This window comes from Babylonia areolata, chromosome 18, assembly GCF_041734735.1.
Source record: "Babylonia areolata isolate BAREFJ2019XMU chromosome 18, ASM4173473v1, whole genome shotgun sequence".
In the NCBI taxonomy this organism is placed as follows: domain Eukaryota; kingdom Metazoa; phylum Mollusca; class Gastropoda; order Neogastropoda; family Buccinidae; genus Babylonia; species Babylonia areolata.
In genome coordinates this window covers 67,087,131-67,107,814 of record NC_134893.1, presented here as the reverse complement: position 1 = coordinate 67,107,814, position 20,684 = coordinate 67,087,131, and the positions used below count along the sequence as shown (strand labels likewise).

General features: G+C 40.5%; 1 protein-coding gene across 1 annotated transcript in view; it reads left to right on the top strand.

Annotated features, from left to right (window-relative positions):
• Positions 1 to 20,684, top strand: part of LOC143292124 (glutamine--fructose-6-phosphate aminotransferase [isomerizing] 2-like) — a 59,010-nt gene that overhangs the window by 20,032 nt on the left and 18,294 nt on the right. The window contains exons 8-11 of the mRNA XM_076602313.1: positions 105 to 184; positions 13,260 to 13,374; positions 17,248 to 17,411; positions 19,394 to 19,587. Of these exons, the coding sequence (XP_076458428.1) occupies positions 105 to 184; positions 13,260 to 13,374; positions 17,248 to 17,411; positions 19,394 to 19,587 (553 nt within the window). The remainder of the gene's footprint in view (positions 1 to 104; positions 185 to 13,259; positions 13,375 to 17,247; positions 17,412 to 19,393; positions 19,588 to 20,684) is intronic.

Genomic DNA, 20,684 nt, shown 5'->3' with positions numbered 1-20,684 from the left:
AAACAAACAAACAAAAAAAACAACAACGTCTACACGCTCTCAGAAACATATAAAAGGATGATTCTGTATGAACGAAGAACGTGTTTGTTTGTCCGCTTTATCAGGAGGGGCAGTCCGCTGGTGGTGGGTGTGAAGAGTCCGTCCAAACTGACCACTGACCACATCCCAGTGCTGTACAGCAAAGGTCAGTCAGCGTCACCACCTGCCTCTTTGGGTTTTTTTTTTTTTTTTTTTTTTTTTTTTTTTTTGTCAGTAACATTCTTTTTCCTTGGGTTGGTGGTAGATTGATTTCATATCATGCATATGTTTTGTAAAATGTGTATGTGTGTGTGTGTGTGTGTGTAGAGAGAGAGAATATATATGGAGAGAGAGAGAGAGAGAGAGAGATCTTTTTCTGTCTGTATATATATATATATATATATATATATATATATATATATATATATATATATATATATGTGTGTGTGTGTGTGTGTGTGTGTGTGTGTGTGTAGAGAGAGAGAGAGAGAGAGAGAGAGAGAGAGAGAGAGAGAGAGAGAGCTCTATATGTATTTATCTTACTACTACTACCACTACTACTATCACTACTAAGAATAATAATAATAACCTTGTTTTAACATTTCTGGATAATGTTTTTTCAGAGACTGTGTGACTTTTGTTGATGAACTAGAATCAGCTAACTTTGAGATGATAGGGCCACTGGAGAACTCTGGGCCAGTGGCAATGTACCCAACTGTGTAGCAGATGCCCATGGGTTCTAGTCTAGCACCTAGCGAGATTTTTGTTCCCCCTAGAGAGGTGGTGGTCTGGGTGATAGTCTTTCGGATGATGATAAACCGATCGTTACCATCTTATGTCTCGTTTTGATTATTTGGTGCCAGTTGATTGGTATTGATTTCATTGACTTTTCTATTCTTTCCTTGCAGTACAGTTCTTTTCGGAATTTCATTTTGTACTGTTGTTGAGTAACATTTTGAGAGACGTATGCATTTGAGTGTATGTGTGACTTTGTGTGTGTGTGTGTGTGTGTGTGTATGCGTGCACCCATGTCTGCTGGTGTGGGTGTGCATATGTTTGTGGGTGTGCGTGTGTGTGAGTGTGTGTGTGTGTTCGCGCACGCGCGTGTGTCCAGTAATTTTGCTGTTATAAAAAAAAACATGCAGTCTTGATCTTGTCAACGATCATGAGCATGATCAATTGATCAACCTCCTTTCCTAGGAAGAAGTAGAAGTAGTTGTCGCGGTACTCATTTGTAGATGTCATGCTGGTAACAATAGTGTCTTTGGTTTCAATGGTGACATATGTTATGATCTCTCTTTGTACCTGACACCATTGCATGGAGATGATGTATTTCATTTCAGCAGCAGAGGTTATTAACACTGATGCAGAAATTTGTTTCAATGTTGTATTAATCTTTATATATATATATATTTTTTTTATGTTTCTGCGAGTTTGTAGATGTTTTTGTTCATGTCAGTTCGTGAGTATGACTGTGGTGGAAGTATAAAAATCTTATTTTGAAAAAAAAAAAAAAAAAAAAAAAAAAAAAGAAAGGAAAGAAACTGGGAGTGAATGTGTTGGATGGAGTGAGACAGAGAAGACAAAAAAGTGTGTGTTTGTGAGTGTGTATGTTGTGTGGTTGTGTGTGTGTGTTTGCGTGTGTCTGTGTGTGCATATATGTGTTTGAGTGTGTTCATGCATGTATTTGTTTGTGTGTGTCTGTGTGTGCACACCCATGCACGTGCGTGCGCTTGTGTGTGTGTGTATCTGTGCATTTATGTAGGTGTGTGTACACATGCATACATGTATGGGTGTGTGTGTGTGTGTGTGTGTGTTTATGCATGTTTATATGCATATATGCGCTATGCCACATAAGCGTGAGTTCAACTTTTCGCTGATTTGTTCCATGTATGTTTTTTTTTTTTGTTTTTGTTTTTTTTTGTTTTGTTTTTTGTCTTCGATCATCTCGATGCATGAACAGCCGCAGGCAAGTTTATTTTTCTTCTGGAACTTAGCGACTGTAAATTCTTCAGTGCTTTTTCATAATATAGTGCATCACGGTATTACTGCTTCCCGTTTTTACCCTTCGCACTGTTTCACTCTTATTCGCCAGTGTGCTGGTTTTGGGGGGATATGGCAGCTACGTGTAGTATTCCGTCACGGGATTTTCAGAGGTTCAGGGGTGTTTTGGGAGGTCTTTGCCTTTTTTTGCTACTTGTATACTAACACTTTTTTTTTTCTTTTTTTTTTTCTCAATCACAAGTGTATTGGTAGTATCACAATGCCAGTTCTTTTTCACAATGCCAGTTCTTTTTCCAGGAGTTACTGATAATGTTTTTCAGAAATCTTGACTAAGTTGCAGGAGTACCTTGCTATTTGTGGATTCCTGACAGTGTTTGGTGAACTGGTGATTAAGATAAGTGGTAATCTTTGATTTGTGGTCTCCATCATGAAAAACTGATTACGAATAATGTATTACAAGCTATATATTTCATCTTGATGCCATCACCTTTTTTTTTGTTTTGTTTTGTTATATATATATTTCATTTTCTTTTTAATTCCAACATGATATCAGCTCAGAGCTTAGCTAGCATTTGCAGTTGGCAGGCCCATGCAAAGTGCCATGGATTGGTTAACCTGCGAACACCTCCCTGCTTTCCAGATCTGGTGTAATGAATATGTTGCTTCCAGAATGTTGCTGTTTGTCATCTGTTTCTGTATCTCGGTGTTCAAACTGACAATCAGTCTTTTGTGGTCGTGTTCCATACTTAATAATTGCAGAGGAGCCTAGCCAGATCTTCATAAAGCCATGAAACAGTGGAGTCATGGCCTAGAGGTAACGCGTCCGCCTAGGAAGCGAGAGAATCTGAGCTCGCTGGTTTGAATTACAGCTCAGCCGCTGATATTTTTTCCCCTTCCACTAGACCTTGAGTGGTGGTCTGGACGCTAGTTATCCGGATGAGATGATAAACCGAGGTCCTGTGTGCAGCATGCACTTAGCGCACGTAAAAGAACCCACGGCAAGAAAAGGGTTGTTCCTGGCAAAATTCTGTAGAAAAATCCACTTTGATAGGAAAAACAAATAAAACTGCACGCAGGAAAAAAAAAAAAAAAAAAAAAAAAAAGAGTGGCGCTGTAGTGAAGTGACATGCTCTCTCAGTGGAGAGCAGCCCAACTTTCACACAGAGAAATCTGTTGTGACAAAAAAAAGAGAAACACAAATGCATATACAAATACAAATAAATTGGTCATGTGTGCAGGCATTCTGTCAAGTCTTTGCGATGATATGTATATTATATGCATATTCTGAGGAGACAAAGTGATAACAGAACTGTATTAAACTCCTGCTTGTAGTTCTTGCAGGCGTGCCCGTGTTCCGTCATGCTTTTCCCAACCCATGGCCAGTTTGGCAGCCTGCTGTTTTCTGAATGAGAAACATGTAAAAAGAAAGAAAAACAAGAGAGGCAAGGCCTTCAAGACTCCCTTGTGATACACTTTAAAAAACAAAAATCCAAGCTTTTTATGTATTGAGTATAATTTCAAAATGTAATGTTTAAGATGAGAAAGATCAGTTTAAAGCAAATTAACTCCCCTAGCATTAATTACAGAGTAATTTCCCTTTTTTACTGTCTGCACCAAAACGTTTGCAAAATAAATAAAACTTCCATGCTTACAAAAGAAATTCCTGTTTGAACAAAAAATGATAATAATGACTGCTCTTGTTGTTGGGTCAGAATATCAGATCAAAGTGCCAAGTTTAGAGAATACAGAAAATATAAATATAACAGTAAATGCAGTTTGCATATAATTAGGCTTCATTTTTTGTGTGTGTGTGTGCCCATCCCAGAGGTGCAATATTGTTTTAAACAAGATGACTGGAAAGAACTGAATTTTTCCTATTTTTATGCCTAATTTGGTGTCAACTGACAAAGTATTTGCAGAGAAAATGTCAGTGTTAAAGTTTACCACGGACACACAGACACACACACACACACACACACACACACACAGACAACCGAACACCGGGTTAAAACATAGACTCACTTTGCTTACACAAGTGAGTCAAAAATGTGTCTGACACTCACAAACGTTTCTTCTTGTAAACTTCTCTGCTGCCGTTCTCTGGGCAGGTTTATGGTTAGCCAGCTCAAGGAATAACTTTAGTCATCCACAGAGCTTTGTCCTTGCTCACAAAACAAACGAACAAATGAGCAAACCAACCAAATACAATGCTTTGGCGTGTGGCTACTGTAATTTCAATTGTGCAGATTTTTCATTCTTATGGTTTGTGACAGAAAGTCCGTGCAGTGAATAACTTTAGCCAGTATTAGAGCTTTGCCCATGTTCACAAAACAAACAAACAAAACACAGTGCTTTGGCATGTGGCTGCCATAATTTCTGTAGTCCAGATTTTTCATTCTTATGGTTTGTGACAGAAAGTCCGTGCAGTGAATAACTTTAGCCAGTAACATAGCTTTGCCCATGTTCACAAAACAAACAAACAAAATACATTGCTTTGGCATGTAGGTACCATAATTTCTATAGTCCAGATTTTTCATTCTTATTGTTTGTGACAGAAAGTCTGTGGAGTGAATAACTTTAGCCAGTAACATAGCTTTGCCCATATTCACAAAACAAACAAACAAAATACATTGCTTTGGCATGTGGCTGCCATAATTTCTGTAGTCCAGATTTTTCATTCTTATTGTTTTTGACAAAAAGTCAGCCCAGTGAATAACTTTAGCCAGTGATAGAGCTTTTCCCATGTTCACAAAATAAACGAACAAACAAAATACAGTGCTTTGGCATGTGGCTACCATAATTTCTGAAGTCATTCATAAAAAAAAATGATTGAGGTGTTCACTTGCTGTGAACGTGTTCTAAGATACTTGACAGTTTGTATTCCTTGACAGCTTGTGTAAGATCTTAAGAAATGAATGATAATACTCCATGATGATAACCAACCAGTGTACAATCCATTTATTATTGTTTTTGACAGAAAGTACATCCTGTGTTTTTGTTCCTAGGGGTGATTATTGATATATTTCATTCATCACTCCACTCAGCACATGTTCTGTTCAGATACACCGTGAAGTGAGCCGAGGTGCTTTTAGACATTCTTCACCTAGTAGTAAATAGACTTTCTAACTTTAAAAAGAAAATTAACCAGAGGGTAAAGTAGACTTTTGAATGGACAGTGAAGTAAAAGCTGCCAGTAACAAAGTGTGACTTGCACAACAAGCCACAAAACGCGACAGAAAAAGACAGAGTTGCTCTTTTTTTTTCTTTTTTTTTTTTAAACTATGATTTCTGTTTACTCTGACAGTTACCACTCAATGGCATTCATTATGCTGATTATTAAGCAAGGAAGTTTAATAGCTTGACTGCATGTGTTTTGGGGTGTGTATGTGTGCTTGTTTTCTTTTGTTTTTTTTCCCCCTTTTTTCTTCTGTCAATCCTTGAATTTGATTTGTATTGCAAATGAAAGAGAGTATTTAATTATGGTGAACAACAAAAATATTTCAGATTGGAATTATTAAAGAGCCAGAGGAATTTTTATGTTTCAAAGAAAATTGGTATCCAGGGCATAGGACAAGCATGCAAATAGGAGGGTGTGTGGGGAATACTGATGAAAATGATGATGACAACATGACGGATGAAATGTTCTAGGTAAAAGAATGTTAGCAGATACAGAGGGCCTTACCATCTTGTTAGCCGTTGGCTAAAAATCTTTGTATCTAGACAGAAGCCAACCCTGGCAAACTAGAATTAAACGAAACAAAACAAAACAATTTTTTTTTTTTATTTCATGAGGGTGGTGGAGTAAGCATAGCTGCTTTTTTTTTTTTTTTACATCCAGCCCTTAGTATTAATGATACCGCAGTGGTGGTTTATCCTGCACATGCCCTGTGGACATACTGTAGCAGACTCTCTCTGTCCACTCGTCTTGTTCACCTCCATCCAAGCATGCCCTAAGACCTTTCGCACACGGGGCGTCAAGCATCAGGTTTCAGACTACCAGCATCAAGTTTTGTGAAGGGCCTCCCATGTGAGCTTTTCAGGCAACAAGTGTTAGAGGCCAGGCATGAAGACTGATGATACCAGGTGTCGTGACGTTTGATTAGAACTTGTGCTATTCTCTCCCCGCTGCAATAGCGAGGTTGTAGCGGGGAACAACCAATCAGAACAAGAGAGGCAAGGCCTTCAAGACTCACTCGTGATAAATTAAGTCCCCTAGCATTAATTACAGAGTAATTTCCCTTTTTTACTATCTGCACCAAAACGTTGGCAAAATAAATAAAAATTCCATGCTTAGCAAAAGAAGTTCCTGTTTGAACAAAAAATGATAATAATGACTCCTCTTGTTGTTGTGTCAGAATAAGAGGTCACAGTGCCAAGTTTAGAGAATACAAAAAATATAAATATAACAGTAAATACAGTTTGCATATAGTTAGGCTTCTTTTTTTAATTTTTTTGTGCCCATCCCAGAGGTGCAATATTTAACAAGATGACTGGAAAGAACTGAATTTTTCCTATTTTTATGCCAAATTTGGTGTCAACTGACAAAGTATTTGCAGAGAAAATGTCAGTGTTAAAGTTTACCACGGACACACAGACACACGGACACACACACACACACACAGAGACAACCGAACACTGGGTTAAAACATAGACTCACTTTGTTTACACAAGTGAGTCAATAAAATGACACCTGCTTGTCGCATGTGTGCAACCTCCACACTTTGCCGCAGGTTTCAGGCATTTCGACAACAACGAAACCAGGCTTTAAAAAAAAATGATGCGCAACACAAGCCCTGTGGGGAACAGCCCTTAGTTTGTTTTGCAGTGAGATTTTTCCTGTCTAATTAAGCAGACTTTGTGAAATCATTAGAGCTAAGCAAACTGGCCCAAGTTCATACAAAATATAACCAAGAATATATATATTGTTTGTGTGTGTGTGTGTGTGTGTGTGTGTGTGTGACATTGATTGGTCACAGCTGTCCCTAAGTATTGACATCATATGTATACATATATTGATCCAATCCTGACGCTTTTGAATTTCTTCACCTGCCTACCTTCATTTCACCCGTGCTTGTTTTTACGCCTCTTTACTTCACTGTTGGGATTTGCATACTTCCTGTTTCGCTTCAGCGCCAGTGTGTTATAGAGAGCCGTGATGCAGCCAAGATGATTTGGCTCCCACTAAAAAGAAACAAACAAACAAACAAAAAAGATTCTTGAAAACTTTAAGAACAAGGCATTTTATCTTCAGACATGACCTGGTACCCTTTTCCTTTCTCTCTCGAAAGCCTGAGAGATTGGAAAGGTTACTGTGAGAGTACATGAAGAATAGTTAGAAATTTTTTTTTTTTTTTTTTTTTTTTTAGTGATGTTTTGTTTCAAATCAAAGTTGAATTAAAAGCTATTAAAAAGAAGAACAACTAACAGAATGATGATGATGATGATGATGATAATATAATAATAATAATAATAATAATAATAATAAATCAAAATTGAATTAAAAGCTATGAAGAAGAACAACTAGCAGAATGATGATAATAATAATAATAATAAGAAGAAGAAGAAGAAGAAGAATAAAAATAACAATAATGAGAATGATGATAATAATGATGATGATCATAACAATCATAATGATGACCATAATAATGATGTTGATGATGATGATAATCATCATCATAAGAATAATCGTAATGATAATCATAATGATGATGATAATAAATAATAATGCTTTAGTTCATGTCAAAACAACCCAGTGGACTTGTTCACTTCAAACTGGGTCAGGGGGCAAAGGTCACTCATTGTTCCGTTGGAGGGAGGGAAGGGGGGGGGTGGAGGGGAGGGAGGGATGTGGGGATTCGGCTGCAGCTGTCAAGCTTTGTTACAATGTGAAAAATTGTCCTATCAGCATGACCCCTCAGTGTCGACAAAAGTTGCCTGTGGTGGTGAAAGAGTTAACTTTTTTTTTGCCCATTATGCCCTCTGGTGGTGGTGCTGGTGGTGGTGGTTGTAGTGTGTGTGTGTGTGTGTGTGTCTGTGTCTGTGTGTACATGCACATTCGTTTGTTTTTTTTTGGGTGCATATGCGCTTCTATTTTTTTTTGCAGTGAAAATTTATTTAAGCTTTTATGTATAAACCCTTTGAACAACTGTAAGATTTGGGCTGAAACGTTTGTTTTTCAAATGTATTTTTGAAGTTGTACACCGTGCATGTGTGCCTGAAACAGCCATTTATTATTCGGTGAGAGGTCAGTGGTATACTATAATTATGCACCATGCTTATTTTGAATTCTCTCTCTCTCTCTCTCTCTCTCTCTCTCTCTCTCTCTCTCTCTCTCTCTCTCTTCTCTCTTTTTTTTTTTTTTTTTTAACTCTTGATGAATGCTGATCTGCTTTTATGAAGCAGTCCTCTTTTTTTTTTTGTTTTTTTTAAATGAATTCTGTAATAATAATAATCGACAGTGTCAAAACAATGCATTTGTGTAGGCTTGCATCTCACTGTGTTTGCACAAATCCATATACGCTACACCACATCTGCTAGGGAAATGCCTGACCAGCAGCGTGACCCAACACGCTTAGTCAGGCCTCGAGTGCATGCTTACATATTTGTGTGCATGTCAGAGTGGATTTCTTCTACATAATTTTGCCACAGGTCAGCACTCTTTATCGCCATGGGTTCTTTCTCTGTGCGCTAAGTGGGAGCTGCACACAGGACCTTGGTTTAATAGTCTCATCTGTGTGACTAGATACTCAGTTTGATTTTTCCAGTCAAACTTGGGAGAAAGAGCGAGAATGGGGATTCGAACACATACCCCTCACGGACTCTCTGTATTGGCAGCTGAGTGTCTTAATCAGTCGGCCACCTTCTTCCTTTAATAAAAAAAAAAACAAAAAAAAACAAACAAAAAAAAACACAACAACAACAACAACCACCACCAACCGACCAACCAGCAAACCAAAAAAATACAGCAATGAATAAATAATTGAATACGTACGTTAAGTAAATAAATGAAAGAATGAATAAATAAACACATCACCAAACGGAAAATCTTATTCTAATATTCTGTCAAAAAGAAACACTTCACAAGAAGGAAATGAGGAAAGAAAGGAAAGCGAAAGTAAAAAAGAAGAATAAAGAACAGAAAATAAATAAAGAAAGAAAGAATATATATATATATAGTTTCTTTTGTAGCGTCTCATGATGAATATATTCACATTTTTTGTCATTGTTGTTTGCCTCTCTATACTGTATACATCTTGGTAACAGACTAGATGGAAGTTCTAAGGTGGATTTTGTTTTCTGAACTTCTGTCTGAAACTGTCTTCCTTTGTTGCTGTCTATCTCTCTGTCTCTGAGTCTACATGTTTGTGTCTCTGTTTCTGTGTGTCTGCCTGTCTGTTTGTCTGTCTGTCTGTCTGTCATGTCACTGCGTATAGCTGTCTGTCTCTCTGTCTCTCTGAGTCTGCATGTTTGTGTCTCTGTCTCTGAGTGTCTGCTTGTCTGTCATTGGGTGTATCTGTCTGTGTCTGTGTCTCTGTGTTTGCCTGTCTCTCTGTGTCTCTTGAGTCCACCTATCTGTGTCTGTGTCTCTGTTTCTGCCTGCCTATCTGTCTGTCTGTCTGTGTGTCTCTGTCTACCAAACTCTTTGTCTCTGGAGTCTACCCATCTGTGTTTGTGTCTATCTGTCTGTCTGTGCGTCTCAGTCTACCGATCTCTCTATCTCTTGAGTCTACCTATCTGTGTCTGTGTCTCTGTGTTTGCCTGCCTCTCTTCCTGTCTGTCTGTGTGTCTCTGTCAACCTGTCTCTCTCTGTGTCTTGAGTCTACCTATCTGTGTCTGTGTCCCTGTGTCTACCTGTCTGTCTCCCTGTCTGTCTGTGTGTCTCCGTCAACCTGTCTCTCTCTGTGTCTTGAGTCTACCTATCTGCGTCTACGTCTCTCTTTGTGCATGCATGTGTCTCACTGTCTCTTGAATCTCCCCATCTGCGTCTCTGTCTCTGTCTGTGTCTAACGGCCTGTCTCTCTGTGTCCCTCGAGTCTACTCGTCTGTGTTGCACTGTCTTACCTCTCAAAGCGTGTTTTGTTTATGTGTAGGTTAGGCATCTGCTCTTTTTTTTCTTACTTTTTTTTTTATTTTTTTTTTTTAACTTACTCCAGACGACGGAACACTGTAGCAGTTTTGACAGTTGAAATTTTTTCCATGTTTTCCTCATGGGGTAGCATAACAATCAATCGCAGCTTCACCGGGCATTGCGAATGTGTCCAGGGTGGAATGGAAATTTCTTCATGAGATTCCGCAACAACGCACTCCACAGTGAGCCAGCAAGTTGAGGACCCCACACAGAACAAGCTAATCTGCATACTTATCGAAAATGGCGTTGCAGGCGATACAAGTGGGAATTTTTGGAGCAAACTAGATCACGACAACGGCTTTTACCGCTGCTGAAGTGATTGAAATGCTTCAAACTGAAGGTTTTGACATTGACGAGGATAATGAAGACTTTAAAGAAAGTATCTGCAGTGAAGAAAGCTACCAGCAAATAGATACTGATAGTAATTCAGCTTCTGAGAGTGGTGAAGAGGGGGGGGGGGTGGGCGTTCACACGACATGAGGAGAGGGGTCAGTGGGTCAAGTACGGTGAGTTTAATTCAGTTACTTTATGTTTTGTATTTTTTGTGATTTTTTTTTTTCCTAACAAATGGGTCGTCTGTAGGGAAAAGCAAGGGAGAGAATTATTCGTCTGGAGTGAGTTAAGCAGGTGTGTGTTGTTGCATATATTATATGGATCAGTCCACATGCTTTCACAGCTCCTTGAGTGTGTGCGTATTGTGTTGCTGCGGGTTTGTTTTTTTGTATTTTTGTTGTTGTTTTTTTGGGGTTTTTTGGCTCTTGTGTATGCTTTTCCATCCATCTGTCATTTATGTATTTATTTACTTATTTATGTACGCTTATCTATTATTTACTTACCTTTTTTTTTTTTTTTTTTTTTCTTTTTTTTTTTCAAGGCCTGACTAAGCGCGTTGGGCTACGCCGCTGGTCAGGCATGTGCTTGGCAGATGTGGTGTAGTGTATATGGATTTGTCTGAACGCAGTGACGCTTCCTTGAGCTACTGAAACTGAAACTGTCATTCCTTCCCATTTTTCTTTTTTTTTTTTTTTTTTTTTTTTTTTTTTTTTTCCACTCTGTCTCTCCCTTTTGTCAGTCTGGTTACATCACCTTCCCCCCCCCCCCACCCTCCCCCTTCCCCTGCCACCACCATACCCTACCCCCCACCCCCCCCTACCCATGCCCCCCCCACCACCACCACCACCACCCCATTCCACCAACACCCCCACCATCCTCTCCGTCCAGCTTGCATTGCTTCAGACATCTACTGCTGTTGCTGCTGCTTCAGACTATCATTTATGCCAGCAGTTTTTGAATGGTCTTGTTTCTTCTTGTTGTTGTTGATGTGTGTGCGTGTGCGTGTGTGTGTGTCTGTGTGTATGTGTGTGTGTCTGTGTGTGTGTGTGTATGTCTGTGTGTGTGTGTCCATGTGTGTGTGTGTGTACTTGTGTGTGTACTTGTGTGTGTGTGTGTGTGTGTTTCTCTGTGTGTGCGTGTGTGTGTGTGTGTGTGTGTGTGTGTGTGTGTGTTGTGTGTGTGTGTGTGTCCATGTGTGTGTGTGTGTGTGTGTGTGTGTGTGTGCATGTGTGTGTCTGTATCTGTGTGTGTGTGTGTGTGTGTATGTGTGTGTGCGTGCGTGCGTGCGTGTGTGTGTGTGTGTGTGTGTGCGCACGCATGCATTTAAAGTGTCTGTGTCTGTTCTTTTGTTCACTTGTTATTTTGATACAAATTTACAGGGGGCTTCAATAATTCTGGCCATTTGCAATGGGTTCTGTGGGTACTTTTACTATAGTTCTTTGGGTTATTTTTTCTTTTATGTCAAAGTCGTTTCCTTTGTATGACCAGTGGTTCAGCTTTTTTTTTTGTTTATTTCTTTTCTTCTTCTTTTTGTTTTTCCTAAAGAAAATTCATTGATATTATTTCGAGGTAATGTATAAAACAAAAGGAATTGTGTGTTTGTGTGGGTGTGTGTGTGTGTGGGTGTGTGTGTGTGAGAGAGAGAGAGAGAGAGAGAGAGAGAGAGAGAACTCAGAACTCAGAACTGTTTTAATGTCAATAGCTTATCAGCCCTAATGACATGGGGGTACAATCAAAACAACAACAAAATAGTTCTAAAAAAAAGATGAAACGACTATTCAAAACATACCATTTTTGAATGTCTATTCAAAACATACCATTTTTGAAGTCCATTGATTTGGACCATCCAGTTTACGAAGTCAATTTCTTAAAGAACAACAGTGAGTGATGTTTTTTCTTCGAAAATTATATGCTTCAGCAATATACTTTGCAGAGTGTGTGTGTGTGTGAGAGAGAGAGAGGGAGAGAGAGAGAGAAAGAGAGTCAGACAGAGCAGAGACAGATAGACATACAGAGACAGAGAGAAAGAGATTGGTCGACCGATCGAACAAGGAAGAACAGACATGAAATGCATACATCTCTCTCTTTCTCTCTCTCTCTGTCTCTCTCTCTTTGCTGCTCCTCACATCTGGAACAACCTTCCTCATCATACCTGTGCATCTGATTCTATTTCTGCTTTTCGCTCATCACTAAAGACTCATCTTTTTAAAAACCTATCTATACGTACTCTCAGCTTCCTTGTTCTCCAACACCACCCATGTCAGCTGACTTTGGATGTATGTAGAGTGGGAAAGGGAGAGTGTGAGTGTGTGTGGGGTGGGGGTGGGGTCGGAGGGGGCGGGGTGGTTGAGAAAGAGTGGTCATGAATGTTTTATGTTACTTGTAATATTTTTCTTTCATGTAAGGCGTCCTGAGCTCTTAGTGAGAAAGGGCGCTGTATAAATGTACATTATTATCATTATTATTAAATTTATTATTATGTGCACATTGAGGCAGACTTGTTCAATCCACAAAACAAAAACAAAAACAAGAAAAGAAAAGAAAAAGAAGAAACAAGAGAAGAAGAAACAAACAAACAACAACAACAACAACAAAAAACAAAACAAACAAACAAACAAAAATCCAGAACACTTATCCCAAAGCCATTGCATACACTGACAACAGCAAACCGAGCAGAGGGGGTGGGTGGGAGGGATGGATCTGGGGGAACAGGGTGGGGGGGGGGGGGGTGGGGGGGGGATGTGCAGGAATTGAACCCAGAATCCACTGTGTGCAGACCAGAGAGGCGTTCTGACCACCGCCTCCCAGCGCCCCGACGCGGACGAGCTCACGGAGTACCATGCTATCGGGCCCCAGAAGGAGGTGGAATACTTCTTCGCCTCTGACGCCAGGTGAGCACCAGGTGCCCGCAGTCCAGCTCAGCTGGGCTGAGTTGCTCAGGGAGGTGTCACTGTATTCGGTACAAATCTCTCTGTCTCTGTCTCTCTGTGTCTCTGTCTGTCTGTCTGTCTGTCTGTCTCTCTCTCTGTCTCTCTCTGTCTCTCTCTCTCTCTCTCTCTCTATATATATATATATATATATACACATACACAGACAACATCACAATCTCTGAATCTGCTTAATTAAAGCAGATGCCTGAACAAGCAGCGTTACCCAATGCACTTAGAATAAAAATGAAATGAAATAGAGTAAGACACATAGATAAATAAATAAATGAATATAAATGAATAGATAGATTATTATATAAATCAATTTATAGATAAAGATAATGAATAAGATAGATATAGAAAGAAAAAAAATGAATAAGTATATATAAAAAAGGGATACTAATGATAATATTAACCAGTTGAGTGCCAGAGAATTATGTAAAAAAAAAAAAAAAGTGTTCTTAGAGGCGTTTGATTGGCTAAGAGCGGACCGGGCAGGACGAGTCGTCTTTTCACTGTTAGCCGCACGAAATTTGGCCAAGCAGAGCAAACCAATAGGCCTAGTTTGTATCAGTTTGACATGGTAAGTATATGTATCACTGAACATGGACACAGATCGTTTTCTTTTCAATCGCCAAAGACGTGGAACAAGCTCCCTGATAACCTCCGTCATTCTGATTCCCTCGCATCTTTTAAATCTCGTCTCAAAACTCACCTTTTCCGTCAGCAATAAGTTCAATTGTGGCAGGTCCACTTCCTTTTCGTTAGGTGTGCTTGACTATGTGTGTATACATATGTATGTGTACATAACTACATGCATGTATATGAATGTGTATAGTGTGTGCGTGTGTTTATGTAAGTTTGTGCCTGCCTGTGTGTGCATATGTGTTAGGGTAGCTGTTAGATACACATGTATGTTAAAATGTATGTATGCAGTGTGTGTGTGTGTGTGTGTGTGTGTGTGTGCGTGCATGCGTGTGTGTGTGTGTGGTCACATTTTGGTGTGTGAATGTAACATAGATATAAATTTTTTTATGTTATCAAAAACGTTTTTGTAAAGCACCTAGAGCAGATTTCTGGATAGTGTGCTATATAAGTATCCATTATTATAATATTATTATTATTAACATGGAGTATAATACAGCCTCCTCCTTTCTCCCATTGCCATGGAATTTAGAGGATTCAGGGGTAACAGATTTTGAAAAATTCCAGCGCAAAACAAACTATATGAGATACGGGATGAAAGTAAACTTTTTTTGTGAATGAAAAGGAACATGGATTCTTCTTCTTCTTCTTCTTCTTCTTCTTCTTCTGCGTTCACTCGTATGCACACGAGTGGGCTTTTTACGTGTATGACCGTTTTTACCCCGCCATGTAGGCAGCCATACTCCGTTTTCGGGGGTGTGCATGCTGGGTATATTCTTGTTTCCATAACCCACCGAACGCTGACATGGATTACAGGATCTTTAACGTGCGTATTTGATCTTCTGCTTGCATATACACACGAAGGGGGTTCAGGCACTAGCAGGTCTGCACATATGTTGACCTGGGAGATCGTAAAAATCTCCACCCTTTACCCACCAGGCGTCGTCACCGTGATTCGAACCCGGGACCCTCAGATTGACAGTCCAACGCTTTAACCACTCGGCTATTGCGCCCGTCACATGGATTCTAAATCCGGGCATTTTCCACAATTATTTTAAATTTAGATAACTCTACAGGCATTTCAAAGTGGAGACCACAATTTTTATGCACTAAAAAGTCGTATTTCCACCTCCACAGATTGACATCGCTTGTGCCTGAACCCTCTTCGTGTGCATTACTCATGCAGAACATCAAATATGCACTTTAACCCTTTGAGCCCGGAGTTCCTGAGCAATTTTAACCCTTCTGCCTGAGCTCCTGAGCCAAAATCTGCAAATAATTGGTATTTAATGTGTCACGGCAGATATATAAAAAGAGTGCCCTGACCACCGCTTTACCGGTGGTAGAGAAAAATGACATAATGCCTAGCCACCGGTTGAGCGGTGCGTACACACTTGTGTCGTGTTTTGCTATTGGTTGACTTATATTGAAATAGATTTTTTTTATCCAAAGCACATGCACAAAACACAGTGAAAAGGCGCGGCCATGTTGGTACTATGTTCGCTGATGTCAGAATATTACGGTTTTTCTGATTGGCTCTTCAATATAAGTCAACCAATAGCAAAACACGACACAAGTGTTTACGCACCACTCAACCAGTGGCTAGGCATTATGTCATTTTTCTCTACCACCGGTAAAGCGGTGGTCAGGGCTCAAAGGGTTAAGGATCCTGTAATCATTATCAGCTTTCACGCGTTATGGAAACACTGACATTCCTGGTCCAGCATGCACACCCCTGAAAACGGAGTATGGCTGCCTACACAGTGAGGCTAAAAATGGTTACAGATTTAGAAACCCACTTGTACAAGTGAAGGTGGGAGTTGCAGCCCACACATGTAAACGAAGATTATTATTGTTATTGTTATTATTTTCAGTACAGTTATTGAGTGCGATTATCATCATCATTATCATCATCATCATAAGTACTACCACAACTCCTACTGCTTTTGTTATTATTACCATTACTATCATCATCATCATCATCATTATGATTTATCATTATTTCCAGTGCCATCATCGAGCACAACAACAAGGTGATCTTCCTGGAAGATTGGACAGAGTGCTAAATAAATATCCATTTTTGTTATTGTTGTTGTCATTATCATCATCATCATCATCATCATCGTCATCATCATGATTTATCATCATTTTCAGTGCCATCATCGAGCACACCAACAAGGTGATCTTCCTGGAGGACGATGATGTGGCGGTATCACCATCATCACCATCATCATCATCATCATCATTTATCACCATTTTCAGTGCAATCATCGAGCACACCAACAAGGTGATCTTCCTGGAGGACGACGATGTGGTGGTATCATCATCATCATCATCATCATCATCATCATCATCATTCATCATTTCCAGTGCCATCATCGAGCACACCAACAAGGTGATCTTCCTGGAGGACGACGATGTAGCGGTATCATCATCATCATCATCATCATCATCATCATTCATCATTTCCAGTGCCATCATCGAGCACACCAACAAGGTGATCTTCCTGGAGGACGATGATGTGACGGTATCATCATCATCATCATCATCATCATCATCATCATTTATCATCATTTCCAGTGCCATCATCGAGCACACCAACAAGGTGATCTTCCTGGAGGACGACGATGTGGTGGTATCATCATCATCATCATCATCATCATCATCATCATTTCCAGTGCCATCATCGAGCACACCAACAAGGTAATCTTCCTGGAGGACGACGATGTAGCGGTATCATCATCATCATCATCATCATGATTTATCATCATTTCCAGTGCAATCATCGAGCACACCAACAAGGTGATCTTCCTGGAGGACGACGATGTGGCGATATCATCATCATCATCATCATCATCATCATCATTATAATTTATCATCATTTCCAGTGCCATCATCGAGCACACCAACAAGGTGATCTTCCTGGAGGACGACGATGTGACGGTATCATCATCATCATCATCATCGTCGTCGTCATGTTTCATAATTCATTTCCAGTGCCATCATCGAGCACACCAACAAGGTGATCTTCCTGGAGGACGATGATGTGACGGTATCATCATCATCATCATCATCATCATTCATCATTTCCAGTGCCATCATCGAGCACACCAACAAGGTGATCTTCCTGGAGGATGACGATGTAGCGGTATCATCATCATCATCATCATTATAATTTATCATCATTTCCAGTGCCATCATCGAGCACACCAACAAGGTGATCTTCCTGGAGGACGACGATGTGGCGGCAGTGAAGGACGGCAGTCTGACCATTCACCGCATCCACCGCAACGTGGACGATTCCACAGTCAGGGAGGTCATCACCCTCAAGATGGAGATACAGCAGATCATGAAAGGTTGGTGCTTTGTATTTGTATTTGTATTTCTTTTTATCACAACAGATTTCTCTGTGTGAAATTCAGGCTGCTCTCCTGAGGGAGAGCGCGTCGCTACACTACAGCGCCACCCATTTTTTTTTTGTATTTTTTCCTGCATGCAGTTTTGTTTGTTTTTCCTATCAAAGTGGATTTTTCTACAGAATTTTGCCAGGAACAACCCTTTTGTTGCCGTGGGTTCTTTTACGTGCGCTAAGTGCATGCTGCACACGGGACCTCGGTTTATCGTCTCATCCGAATGACTAGCGTCCAGACTACCACTCAAGGTCAAGTGGAGGGGGAGAAAATATCGGCGGCTGAGCTGTGATTCGAACCAGCGCGCTCACATTCTCTGGTTTCCTAGGTGGACGCGTTACCTCTAGGCCATCACTCCGCTTATCGGCCTAATTGTAATAATGATAATAATGATGATGATAATGATAAAAATGGTAATAGTAATAATAATAATAAGTTAACAGTTGGGCCAACAGCAAAGTGACAGCTGTGTTGTCAATGGTTAAGCGAAGTGTTCCTGATTCTATGCTGATGCTAAGTATAATGTCTATTATTTGTCATGAAATTCCACTGTTATCAACACCTGGTGAAAATGTGTCCACCTTCACCTGAAAAAAAAGAAAGAAAAAAAGTTGATTTAAAAACGTGAAGTGCAAACTGAATTGAGACACACTGACGCTCAGCATGATCAATGCGTTTCAACTGAACGTAGTGTAGTGTAATGCGTGTGGATCAGTTTTTTGGCACACTTTGACTCCTGGAAACTGAAAGTGAAACTGAAAGTGAAAACAAAACTCGCAGGTAACTACAGCTCAATCATTTTTGCAAACTCTTGACTCCTCCGTGAAACTGAAAGTGAAATAAACTTGCAGGTACCTACAGTTTGATCATTTATGCATACTTTTGACTCCTCCGTGAAACTGAAACTGAAACTCACAGGTACCTACAGCTTGATCATTTTTGCACACTCTTGACTCCTCCTTGAAACTGAAATTGAAATAAACTCGCAGGTAACTGCAGCTCAATCAGTTTTGCAAACTCTTGACTCCTCTGTGAAATTGAAACTGAAATAAACTCACAGGTACCAACAGCTTGATCATTTATGCGCACTCTTGACTCTTCCTTGAAACTGAAAGTGAAATAAACTCACAGGTAACTACAGCTTGATCATTTATGCACACTCAGACTCCTCCTCCTTGAAACTGAAAGTGAAACCGAAACCTGATAACTCGCAGGTACCTACAGCTCAATCATTTATGCACACTCTTGACTCCTTCTTGAAACTGAAACTGAAACTGAAACTCGCAGGTAACTACAGCTTGATCATTTATGCACACTCGTGACTCCTTGAAACTGAAAGTGAAATAAACTCGCAGGTAACTACAGCTCGATCATTTATGCATACTCATGACTCCTCCTTGAAACTGAAAGTGAAATAAACTTGCAGGTAACTGCAGCTCAATCATTTTTGCACACTCTTGACTCCTCTGTGAAACTGAAACTGAAATAAACTTGCAGGTACCTACAGCTTGGTCATTTTTGCACACTCTTGACTCCTTCTTGAAACTGAAACTGAAACTCGCAGGTACCTACAGCTCAATCATTTATGCACACTCTTGACTCCTTCTTGAAACTGAAACTGAAACTGAAACTCGCAGGTAACTACAGCTTGATCATTTATGCACACTCGTGACTCCTTGAAACTGAAAGTGAAATAAACTCGCAGGTAACTACAGCTCGATCATTTTTGCACACTCTTGACTCCTCTGTGAAACTGAAACTGAAATAAACTTGCAGGTACCTACAGCTTGGTCATTTTTGCACATTCGTGACTCCTCCTTGAAACTGAAACTGAAATAAACTCGCAGGTAACTACAGCTCGATCATTTATGCACACTCTTGACTCCACCTTGAAACTGAAAGTGAAACCGAAACCGGATAACTCGCAGGTAACTACAGCTCCTTCATGCAGAAGGAGATCTTCGAGCAGCCCGAGTCGGTGGTGAACACGATGAGAGGGCGCCTGAACTTTGACACCAACCAGGTGATCCTGGGAGGCATCAAGGACTACATGCACGAGATCCGCCGCTGCCGTCGCCTCCTCTTCATCGCCTGTGGCACCAGCTACCACTCTGCTGTGGCCGTGAGTTGGAACTTTGTGTGTGTGTGTGTGTGGGTGTGTAGTTGGAGGGGGACGGGGGGAGGGGGGGGGGGAGGAGGAGGAGGAGGGGGGGGGAATGGTGGGGGTGTGGTGGGGGAGAGGGAAGGGTGGGCGGAGGGCTGTGGTGGAGAGAGGTTTGGGGAGGGGGTGGTAGAGAGTGTGTGTGTGTGTGTGTGTGGGTGTATGTGACCTGTTTTGTCTGTGTTTGCGTGTGACCTGTGTGTGTATGATGTGTGTGTGTGTATGACATGTGTGTGTATGATGTCTCCATGGGTGTGTAGGTGTGTGTGCGCATGTGTTACATGTGTGGGGGTGGGGTGCAGGGGGTGTTTGTGTGTGTGTATGTGTGTGTGTGTGTGTGTGTGTGTGTGTGTGTGCAGGACTTGCATGTGTGTGTGTGTTTGTGTGTGTGTGTGTTTGTGCGTGACTTGCACTTGTGTCTGTGCGTGTGTGACTTCCATGTGTGTGTGTGTGTGACCTGTGTATTGAGGTCACCTATGTTATATATATATATATATATATATATATATATATATATATATATATATATATATATATATATATATATATATCTTGAGTGTTAAATCCCATCCTTTACTGACAGACTTTATGTATTTATTTAGAGAAATTAACACAGCCATGCTTAACCATTGAACAAAAAACTGCTAGTATCCGAGCCAGATTTATTATCAACTCTTTCGTCACCAAGTTTCTGTGTGCATAAAACTCCTCCGGGGCGCCAAAACGCTGCCTGTGTCCCCAGATGCATCAGTTGCTGGAGAAGCTGACGGAGCTGCCGGTGATGGTGGAGCTGTGTGTCAACGTGTAGCGCTGTATGTTGATGTGTTGTGTGATGTGTTGCCAGACGCGTCAGTTGCTGGAGAAGGTGACGGAGCTGCCGGTGATGGTGGAGCTGTGTGTCAGCGTGTAGCGCTGTATGTTGATGTGTTGCGTGGTGTGTTCCCAGACGCGTCAGTTGCTGGAGGAGCTGACGGAGCTGCCCGTGATGGTGGAGTTGTGTGACAACATGTAGCATTGTATGTTGATGTGTTGCATGATGTGCTGCGTGATGTGTCAAC